This window comes from Aythya fuligula, chromosome 1, assembly GCF_009819795.1.
Source record: "Aythya fuligula isolate bAytFul2 chromosome 1, bAytFul2.pri, whole genome shotgun sequence".
Taxonomy (NCBI): domain Eukaryota; kingdom Metazoa; phylum Chordata; class Aves; order Anseriformes; family Anatidae; genus Aythya; species Aythya fuligula.
In genome coordinates this window covers 179,051,875-179,063,320 of record NC_045559.1, presented here as the reverse complement: position 1 = coordinate 179,063,320, position 11,446 = coordinate 179,051,875, and the positions used below count along the sequence as shown (strand labels likewise).

General features: G+C 43.8%; 1 protein-coding gene across 1 annotated transcript; it reads left to right on the top strand.

Moving 5' to 3' along the window:
- Positions 1-209: 209 nt before the first annotated feature.
- DLEU7 (deleted in lymphocytic leukemia 7) lies at positions 210-8,146 on the top strand. Its single transcript, XM_032205958.1, has 2 exons — positions 210-692; positions 7,940-8,146. The coding sequence occupies exons 1-2, from the start codon at positions 210-212 to the stop codon at positions 8,144-8,146; spliced, it is 690 nt and encodes a 229-aa protein (XP_032061849.1).
- The last annotated feature ends 3,300 nt before the right edge of the window (positions 8,147-11,446 follow it).

Sequence of the window (11,446 nt, the reverse complement as noted above, 5' to 3'; positions counted from 1 at the left end):
GAACAGGCCGGGCCAGCGGGGAGATTTACGCCACACCCTGCTCTTCACCCGGCCAGGGATGTGCAAACCTCCCCAAAAACTGCCAAAATGAGCCTAGGGTGGGACAGGGCAAGTGGCCACCCACTGTGGGGTGAGAGATAAGGAGGAGGGAAGAGGACTAGCAGGGTTTAAAAGGTTGCAACCAGGCCTGGAGCTAGGAAGGGAAGCTGATGGCTGGCCCAGCTGCTCTGCTCGAGTCCCTTGAGCACCAGGCAGGGGCTCTCCACACCCTCTGGCTGGTGTGTGGAGGCAGGGAGGCTGCCACAGCCTCACATCTTCCCCTCAGTCCGCCACAACCTTCCCTGCCCCAAACCAGCAGTGCCGGCAGTCCTGGCCCAGCTCGGTACAGCCCAGGAGGGGAGATGGAGGTAGCCAGGCTTGGCCAGGCTTGGGAGCTGGAAGAAGAGAGAAAAGCCCTGGGGAAAACTCCTGAGGAAGATGAAGAGACTGGAGACCTAAATCCCCTCAGCCCAGGTGAGCCCAGGCCACACAGACTGGCCCAGCCTTGGCTGGTGAGGAATGAGACCCTTCGAGAGATGGCTCTGCGCAGCAAGCTGTCCCGAGTAGTTGATGCTACTTCGAGACTCATAGAAGTAGAGCAGACCCTCTTGCTCCCTCTCATACAGCAGCATCCTTTTCTTCTCCATCCAAAAGTAAGTAAGAGAGACAAAGAAGAAATCATTTTTTTTTTTCTCTCTCCCTTTTTTTTTTTCTTTTTTTTTTTTCCCCAAGTTTTTTGTTTTTCTTTGTGCCATGAAGAGTTTCATGCCAATTAATTTTCATTTAAGCCTATAGCCTTCAATACAGTCAAAAAACTACTGATTGTTCAGTATAATTGCATCATGGGGGTTCAAACCACTTCTTATCAGAATGAAGCTTTGCTCACATGCTGAGTAGCCTGGAAAGATTGCTTAGAACTTTTTCAAAAGCTGGTTTTAACCTCTATCCTAAAAGAGCCAAAAAACAACACCAGAAGATGCAGCAATGACCAGTAACCTGCAAGGGAAACACGACCAACCAGCAGAGCTCATGGCTGTTCCATAATGATACACCATACATCCAGCATGTGAGATCCAATGAACATTTACCTGAAAAAAACCCTACAGTTTTCTGAAAAATGCAATAATTATGTGTATTCACCCAGGAGGAAATTCAAGAAAAAGCCTAGATATGATCTTGCAAGTGATGGGTTTAAGGGTTAGTTAAGGAGTCTGATGTGTCTAATTTCAAGTCAAATTACTTTGGCATTGCCCCAGAACTCTTGCCTTTGGATGAATCTTGATTGTACCATGTAGAACAAGATGGCAGCTCTTAGCCAATTTTTGCTAGCAGAGGTGTATTCCACAGAAACCCCATTAGTAGTTGGCACCAATTGCTGGGCCATTTAAGCTACAGATAAATCTGATCTTTTATGTTAACCTTTCCAGCACAGACCAGCACAGTGTGGAAAGCTGGGGGATAGGGAAGCAGCAAAGAATTAGCCAGAAAGTCTTATCTGGTGGATAAATATTTGTGAATAAAACTTTGCTATGGCTTCTCAGTTTCGGTGATGAATTTGAGATATTGCCAGACACTGTTTCCACAAGTGCTTGATCAATGTGCAGAGTCTGACTGGCTTTGTTGAAAAGCCAGTTTTGTTGTGAAAAATCAAATCCAAGCTATCTCAAGATACAATTCACTATTCAGCCACCAAGAATCAGAAGCAACCTTTGAAACTGTGGGTCCAAATCACCTAGAGATGGAAGGTGTGATATTGGAAGCTGTATATGAGTGTGTTAAAAATCGGCTAAAACTGTTAGATAACCCTCTTCAGAAATGAGGGTACAATGATAGGCTGGACTTCTGTAAAACCAATTTTCCAGTAAGACTTCTTCATTACTTGTAATTTAAAATAAACAAGACTAATGGCATTTATTTTTGTACAAACAAATGCTGGATTTATGAAATACAGCCATCTCAATGAAGATTTTATTTTCTTCCTCTTCTTTCCTAGAATTACTTTAATACTACTTTTGTAAAAGTATGTGTTTAGATACCACTGGGAATATAGTTTACTTTGGATTCTGGTTTTCCTACTCCATTTGAAGTTAATTTATATTTTTTTCACTGAAAACCCATTATCATGACCCATTGAGCTCCAGGACTTTTTCCCCTTCCCTTTTACAATAAGGTTACATCAATTTTGCACTAGGTTTACGCAGACTCTGCATTATGGATAACTGACCCCTTAGCTGTGAGTAGTTTCACTGCTGCAGATTTGATTTTGAAGCAAATTGGATTTCAAGGGATCCATTTATATTATAACCTCTTCATAAATTCAGATGAACAAGCCTTTAAAAATAAGCTCTTAGCCAATGAGTTGGCCAAAATCCTTTCAACATGGAAGCCCATGGTAACATATCCTTCCAGTCACTGTTTTTAGAAGGAAAACTCTGGTTTTATGGCTCAGAGATAATCATGCATGCTAATAGTCAGTATCTGGTACTTCTTGTTTCTTGATGTATTTGTGCCTCTTTCTGGGCCTTCTTGACAATCCTGACTTTACTGTTTCTCATTTGTTTTGGGATTGTTCCTTGGTGTTTTTTTTTTGTTTGTTTGTTTGTTTGTTTGTTTGTTTTTTATCGGTTTATGGTATTGATATTGGTTTATCAACTGAACTGGTTAAAAAAATAATCATTCTATACAATGCCCCCAAAATAGATAGACATAGCTTTGAAGGAAAAGAAGACTTAAGGAACTGGAGGAACAACATTTAAATTGCCCATTGCCTGAAAGTACTGGAAATATGTTCTGCTGTGTCCCAGTACATGTTAGACAGCATTGGTCCTTAGCAATTAAAAGGTGGGTATTAACTTCTAATGAAAAGTGACACCTTTGCAAGAATTTGGAGCAAATCCTTTGCTAGTGACAACGAGCATGTCATTACTGATTTTGCATGCAACACAACCGCAAAGAGGCTGCTTAGCCATGCTGTCTGTGTGAAGATGGGAGGGCGAGAGGCCCCTTTCCCCCTGCCTTGGGACACTGACGACCGCATCGCCCCGCTGCCTGACCAGCTGTTTACTGGCATCAGCACCCACAAGAAACTCCTCGTGCCTTTTGCCTCCACAAAGGCTCCCTGTAATAACGTCCGTGCTTTCTCTCTTCCGTAATTACACACTGCCAAGGCGAACAGAACGGCCTTTTTTAACGCAGGGAGAGATTCGGTATTTTAAGCAGCAATTTGAGTGCATTTGAAAAGGAAAAATAAAAGGTAGAAAGGCTTCCCGAAATAGCAGCGTGTGGCTTGCCCTGGCTGTGCTCAGGTGCAGCTATGCATTACTCCAGCTTTTTGATAACATCCTGTCTCCTTCACTGGAGTTACCAAGGGGTCGCTTGAATGGTACTAAATCAGAAATGTGTAGCGGGTTGGACTGGGCCAATCTTGATGGCAGCCAGCAGGGAGTGGAATATAAATCATACTAAGAAGTTAAAATAGCTGTCCCGTTTGCAAAACAGTCATGGTATTTTCTTTAAAGGGGAAAAGAAAATACTGTCCTTTAGAGGTGCCAGATTGGCAGGGCAGGATAATAAAAAAACTTCTGACTGTGCAAGTTTCTCCTGCCCCTGTGCTGCGGTGCTGCTGCTCTGCTGGCTGTGGAAGAAGGAGAAGGTCAGGTTGGCAGGCTTTGCATCAGCAGACCTGCACATTACCATAATCCCCTTGCCCTAAATCTCCCACTGGGGTGAAACAGTGCAGCTGCTGTGAAGTCAGCCCTGTGGCACTTGTACTGGGAGCAAGTTGCTTTGCTGGGACTTGAGCAGTGGCATGAAGCAGCCGTGCTGAGCTTCCCTCAGGCAGGTAGCTTTCCTGCTGTATTGAGACCCATCCCTGGGGAGCAATAGAGAAAAAAAAACAAGTTCAGTGCTGACCAGAAAACAGCACAGCATCAGACATTGCTGTGTCTGGCCACGGGTGGACCCAGAGGTATTGTGCTCCCCAGCAGAGCAGCCAGCAAAGTCTGGTGCAGCCAGGCATCTCTGCACAGCATGAGCACAGGGCTCTTCACCTAGGGGATCTGCACTTTTTGGGGAAGAAACAGAGAGGGGATGGCTGTTAATACATGACATATCTAATGGTACTTAATAAGCTTGTTTTCTGCTTGCTGATTTCCTGACACAAATCGGAGATCAGTTCTCAGTGACTAGTTCTTCCTTATGCAAGAGATCTGAAGACTGATTCATAAATAATGGCTTAGGGGTGACGGAAATGAGATAAATTGCTTTCATTAGAATTCGCATAAAACAGCAGCAAACTCCTCGCTTGCCACCACGGATTGAACAAATGTGCCAGCTTGCACGTTTTTCATTTTGCAGTCACTGATATTATGAAGTTGTTCCTGGACCTAATAGCATTGAGCGTTCATTTTTAAAAGTAATTAATATGAAGGCTGATCCTGGAAAAAATTGCCTCACCCTCCATAAAGTTATTTGCAAGCTGTAGGCATTAATACTCGTTTGTGTGGATATATATATATATTTTTTAAATGCTGACAAATGAACAATCTGAAGTTTTTCAAGTGAGGAATTGCCTCCAAGATCTTTCTGGAAGCTCGGAGGAAATATGCCTAGGCGGTTCCATTTTATTAATACGATAGTGCTGCACTCTGCATGCATCTGCACCTGCTGTGTTAGAGAGAGTCTTTACAACAGCAAACCGCAGAATGAACTACACTAGGGGCCTGGGGGATTATTTTTTCTACAGAAATAGTAACTTTACGAGAAATTATTAACGACTCCACCATTTTTTGGTGGTGCATGTCTTAGGAGAAATCTTCCAACTGCAACTGTTTTAGAAAATGGGGGGTGAGAGGTGGTACCCATGTGAGGTGGGGCTCATCAGTCCCTCAGAGGCTTCCCTGCAACTTATCTGAGAAGCTCAAGCTGTGTTCCCTTCAGAGTCATCACAGAGAAGGAGGCACCTCCAATTTCATTTCATCCCAAAACAGGCATCTGAGGTCAGATAAACCATTCCTGTCTCTCCCCGTTGACCACATACAGAGTCTCCAGGAAGAAAGAAGCTCAGGCTCAGACTTTTTACCCAAGGGAAGCCACAGAAATCACTTTTTAAATGAGAATTTTATTCCTCCAGGATTTGAGCCATCCTGATAAATTATTCTGGAAAAATAGTGGGGGTGAAGGCAGCGAGTTACCAGGGATGGACATTAGGAGCTCTGACACTCCAGCCCCAGCTCCCAAATTTTGGCCTGCTGACTGCGGAGAGCATCCAGCACCTGGAGCAGGGCACCACCACTGCCACTGTGTCCTCAGTGGAAATTTTGTCTACCAGGGTGCACGGAGATTAAACAAAAATGTTGAGGGTTGGCAGCCGGCCAGGGTCTAAAATTTGAGCGAGCTGAAGAAAAAGGCAGCTGTCTGTTAGAGCCAGCTGTAGGAGTCTGTTTGATGGGTCAGGTTGGCGCTTCAGAATAAAGTAAAAGATGGAAACAAGCAGTTTGTATCTTCTGTAAAGGAGCCTTTATAAGAGCGGCCTCTTCATAAACCTGAAGCAAGGTGGTGGATAGGATCAATTTTACATTACAGTTCGAAAATAAAAGTTGGGCCATCAGAAACATCCTGAAACTTCAGCCTACCACTGAGTGACAACTGCATGAAACAGACCCAGAGCAGTGGAAAATTTTAAGCCGTAAATTAGAGAGCCTTGAAACCAGTAGGCCCTGCTGTTTTTATTCTGGGGGAGGTTCTTTATTAACTCATCTGTCTAAACATATGGATCTTGACAAACGAAAGCTGCAGGGAGGATCCGCTCCTGTCCTGCAATTGAAAACACTTAAAATCAAATCACTGCAGATATTCCTGTTAGCATCTCCTAAATGGCTAAATACCACATGAACCACTGCTCTCTATCAGTTCAGTTCATAAAGGCCCTGTTTCCTGAAGTTAAAACGGAAAGAATTTTTAGTCTGAAACTTTTGCTTCAGTTAGTTACAGCCCGCTTTCACTGAAAGGAGAGAGATAAGTCAAGTTTTTATTCTCTGTCATGTATCCTAAAGCTCCCATGTGCTGGACACCTGCGAAAGCTTGCAAAGCTAGCTTGTTTACTTAGCGCAATTTATTTGACCTTTTAATATATTTGAGTAAGGATTTTATACCTAAGGCAACTTTACAGAACAGATTTGAAAGGTGACCTTCAAAGGAAACATCAAAATCTTTCTGAAAAAGGAAACTTTGGAAATATATGTTAAAAGGGCTGCTTTTTTTTTCAGCTAACCTCCTGACTCAGGACTCCCTGGCTTTTCAGCACAGGGGCGTACCAGAGCGATGAGTTCACCTTGCCCACAGCAGACCCACAAGTGCTGTGGTACAATACCTAAGGGCCCAAGAATGGTGTTGGATGGCCAGTTTAGATATTTCCATGCTGAATACCTTCTGTTTGCTGGCTGGGGCAGCCATGCGGCACTGTTTTCAATGCTAACCCACATTATCATCCTCCAACTGCAAACCCTTTTTTGCTGTTACCATTATGAAGCTGGGATTGTCTAGGTGAAATGGAGTTCCACTTTCAAAGAAACTGGTTTCTTTGTTCCTTTTAATAACAAAGGTAAGACCCACACTAAGTCTAAACCTGCAGGATTTTAAGAAAAACATTAAAACACAATTTCTTCTCAGATAAAAGCACAGGCTGCTACTAACTATAAGAGTAAAAATGTCAAGTAAAGGGGGTAAGAGGTGTCACCTGCTATGGGAGAAGGTTACCTTGTCCCCTACAGTTTGTCCGGACACCTTCATTGTGCACGGGACTTTGTGAAAGCACAGGTTGTGCTTGAGGACACATTTGCACATCCATCTTAGGCTGACAGAGGCTGATCCTGCTGCCAGAAGATGTTTCATCCTCTTCACCTCCAAACGTTCATTCCCACCATTGAGCTGCTCCTCTCTTCACGCTGACACAGTCCTTTCCTAGGTCAAACCAGGCTGAGGAACCACTGTGAGTTCAAACTCTGCTTTTACCACCTGCTCCTACCCCGTTTTGGCAGGGGTAGGAGCAGATGGGTGTAGGGAGAGATGTTTTTCTTTTAGCAGATGTGTGGAATAATTGTACTCCAACTCACGAACCTGCATTGGCCCTGCTCAATGGCAGGCAAAAGGTTATCCCTGCCATACAAGGTCCTATAGCCAGCAGCACTACAGGTCTTTCAAGGGAAAACAGCTCCACTTAGATTTTTTCCAAATCACAGCAGGAAGGGCTTTCCATGAGCTGCAGAGTATGACGTTCATTGGAATGGGTGAAGGAATGCATTTGCCCCAGGCAGTGCAGGTGTTCAAGCAGCACTTCTCACACCCCGCTACATCAGAGGGACTGGGAAGCCTTCTTGTTTCATTGTGGTGTGCAACTGGCAGGGCTTTTGGGGTCGCCTGCCTCCATGGGGATGCCAGCCACCTCTCAGATGAGGGACACCACACAGAAGCAGTGCTTCAGTGAGAGGTGCTATCACAAAATGTCCTTGGGAACAATTGGGGGCTCTCCAGAGACATCTGGGTATTACAGTTTCCTGAGGTCCTACCCTTGCCTGTCAGGTTACGGGGAGTTGAATTGCTGAGGACAGCTACTAAAGCTCTGTCTGGTAGAAACAGAACTAAAAAAAATTTAATTGCTGATGCCTGGGGAAGACAAATGACCCTTAAAAGTGAGTAGGTGAAACTGCTACCCAAGGCTTCCTGCCAAGAGAGTTTGCAGCAGCATTTAATGGTTACACTACATGTATCTCAAAACTAAAGATGTTTCACACTAAATCAGAGATGAACATTCATGGTTGGGAGGTTTCTGCCTAGAAAATCGTGCCTAGAAAGCTTGGGGGAGCATTATTTTTCACTCACTTCTTTTTGGTTTTGCTTTTAGGATAGCATTGAATTTAGAAACATCTGTAGTCACATGGCTTTACAAAGAGAGGGACAGCAATTTGAGAAGGATCTGCGTGAAGCACACCAGTGTTTGAAGACCATCATCGAGAAACTCATTTGGTCACTGGCAGTTTTCCCCTCGGAACCTTATATCCCAGTCCGATCTGCTCTGAGACAAATCCTGCAAAATCTCCTGGCAGTGTGAAGCAGCAGGCTGTTTGGCCAAGGAGCAAGTGATGCATGTGAGCTGTAACAGTCCCATAAAAATAATAGATAACTTGAAAGGTGAATCCTGGAGATCTCACCGTAGCAAGAGTTCCTGCTGACTTCACATCAGTGGAGGCTTCCCAGTGGAGATGATGTTCCCGCAAAGTACTGAATAACCTTCTTATATCAAAACTCATACCAAAGTCATATAAATGGGAGCTGGGAACATCTCCAGAAGTTGCTCTGGAGGAACAGGAATGTGTTCTTAAATAATAAGGTCTCAAAATGAAGACCGAAAGGTAGAGGCTGAAATGACAACCATTAGAAATCTCTATTTTCATCACAGCTCAGGAGAATGTTTTTCCAAGTAATTATTTATGGAGTGGACACCTTGTAGAGACAGAGAAAGTATAGGGTGTAAGTACGGACCCTTTCACGAGAAGGTATACAGCCTGCTAACACTGCAAGTAAAGACAGCCTGCTAAATCTTTATTGCATTTTACCACAGAAAGCCAACAAATCAATGGAAAGGTGAAGGTGCGGTATCTTCCACTGAGAAAAGAAAAAGAAAAAAAAGAAGAAAAAATATGTGGGACCTATGGGATCAATTGCTTTAAAGCCATAAAAGGTCTTGGTAGATGATCCAGTGGAGGTGAATGGAAAGCAAAGCAAAAGAGGCATTAACACGGTGAAGCAAAGGTATTTATAAACTGAGGTGAAACATTTGTGAAGATTGCTTTGCAGAGCTTTCTCAGCCCCTGTGACTGTGTAGCAGACAGCATAAAATTCTGCTCTCCTACTGCCAAATCAGGAGGGTTTATGAAGTCACTTACTGCTGTCAAACAGCTGCAGCTGTAATGCTGAAAAGAGGCATTCCCCCCTCTTTTTGCAATAAGATTTAATGTCTGTGTGATTGCTGAGCAGGAATAACGGCTTGTAAAACTTTTTTTTTCTTTTTTTCTTTTTTCTTTTTTTCAAAGGGATAAATTAAGCTCCTTTTAACTGTGATTTGGGTAGTAGTAGGTGAGGGAATTTTGTAGACTAAGAGATAGAAAAGTATCTCTTTCCATTGGCTAGAGGAGTGAATTTCCACGTGTGATTTTTTCTTTCTTTCTTTCTCTCTCTCTCTCTCTTTTTTTTTTTTTTTTTTAAATGTGTGATCATGAACATCATCAGCTGAATACTTTCCGAGTGTGGTTCCATACTCTGATTGATTTGCCATATTTTATGTTCACACTTTAAATGTTACACTGGTGTCATTCTCACAGCTATAATTAAGGCTACCTCAAAACACTTATTCACTGGCTCTTAGTGTGAATGCAGACAACTGCCCCAGGTTGAAATTTTGGGGGATGTTGCAGCTCAGAATTCATTTAAACATGGGAAGAAAAACCATGAAGGTTGGGTCAGAACCATGTATCTCCTTTTTTTTCTTTTTTTTTTTTTTTTCTTTTTTTTTTTAATTTTTATTTTTAATGTGACTCTCTCCCTCAAGGGAACTGGGGAAAAGGGCTCTGTTGGCAGCAAAATACGGTGGTGTTTGCCGTAATGTTGTGATCTCCAGGGCAGCTCTGAGCCCAACAGCAGGCAGCAAACAAACCAAGGGGATCTGGGCTGGGTTCGCACAATGGTGTTACACGCATCCCTGCATTGGTATCTGCCGACACTGGCACCACCCTTCATGGCAAAGGGACAGAGGCCTGAAACCCTGTGAAATGAGCTTTTTTGCCATTTTTGGTTAGGAGTTGAAACCTGGGTGAAAGCAGCTTCATCCCTGAGTTGCCCCTGCTCTGTGCTCTGGAGAGGGATGCCTTCACCCTCCTTCAGTGTGACAGACACCCTCTGGATCCCTGACACACCAGCAGTGGCTTCAAGGAGCTGTTTCTTCATTTCCCACCATTTAGGCAAGTCTCTCTCTGTCTTTCTACAGTTGTTTCTACCAGCATGACTCAATCTGCTCTCATGCACCAGCCCCGTATTACAGTGTTTGCGTTCCTTCAGCAGGGCATTAGCCCCAAACGCAAACATTTTTATCTCCAGGATCATTAAAAAATCATTTAAAAGAAAATCTTCCCCAAGGGTTCTCTACAGTCTTCATTTCTATCCACTCCAGAGTGCCACAGCCCTGGTGTGAGGACGATCAATAGCAAAATCCCATTGACTTCAGCAGGGCCAGAATTAGAGCTATGCAAGGTCAAATCTCACATCATCAGCACTGCTAACGGGGTTGGCATGGGGAAGGTTCTGAATAATAATAAAAAAAGGACGATTTCAACTCCCTTTGCCCAGTCACATGCATGCGCGCACAAAATTAATGACCAAGTACAGAGGAATGAAAACATTTGGCAGGTAATTTTCTCTTCAAGCTTCTAAGAAACTAGCAAGTGCTACATATTAAAAGCGCATTACATCTAAAAAAAATACTCCGGCCACAGTTCCACCAAATTGGACAGGTTCCCTTCTGGATGGCTCTAGGCCTGTAGAGATCCCTAGCAGGTAAGAAACACAAGACCCAGAGACTTGGGGGAAATTTAGGCCTTCTGAATATGACTCTCCGTGTTATTTTACAAGAATTACTGTTTATGCTGAAAATTTCCAGAACTCTTTCTTTCCCAAACATTCCCACTTAAAGTGAATATTTTGAGTCAAGGTCATTTAAAAAGAAAACACTGTTAAATTCTTTGAAATTCTGACTAGAAATTTAAGAGTCCCATGGGAAACCTCATCTTGCATCTGACTGTACAGCACAGGTTTTCAGGCCCTTTTCTTGTCTTCAGGACGATGGTGCAACTGAACCAGAGGGCGATGGTTTCTCAGGCCCTGAATCTGCAAACACTTTGAGTATGGTTTCATGGCTCAAAGTGCTCACGTTACTGTGGTTTAATAAGTTACCACCCATCAGCTGAGCCGTGGCAACTGCCTGCGTGCATACAATTAGCTCACCCTAATTGCAAAATGTGCAACCCACCCCCTTTCAGGAGATCAGTGCAGCTGCATGTTTATATCATGTTACCCCTTGGCACGTCTGAGGCTTGAGGCCCCGTTTCATCATACCTTAATCGAGATGAAGCATGGCAGGAGATATTTGCATCTGACATGTCCCTGGGGTGGGGATTCACAGCTCGCCTGGCCTCGTGGAGGACCCCTGCATGGTGAGCAGCCCTCCAAGCAGGATGCGAGCTGCTCTCTGCAATATCGCCTTTGCTACACGGTGGGTGAAAATCAGAGCATTGGAAAGAATAGCCTGAAATGTCTCTTCCTGCTCCCAAAATGGGAAGCAAGGATGGTGCAAAGGAAC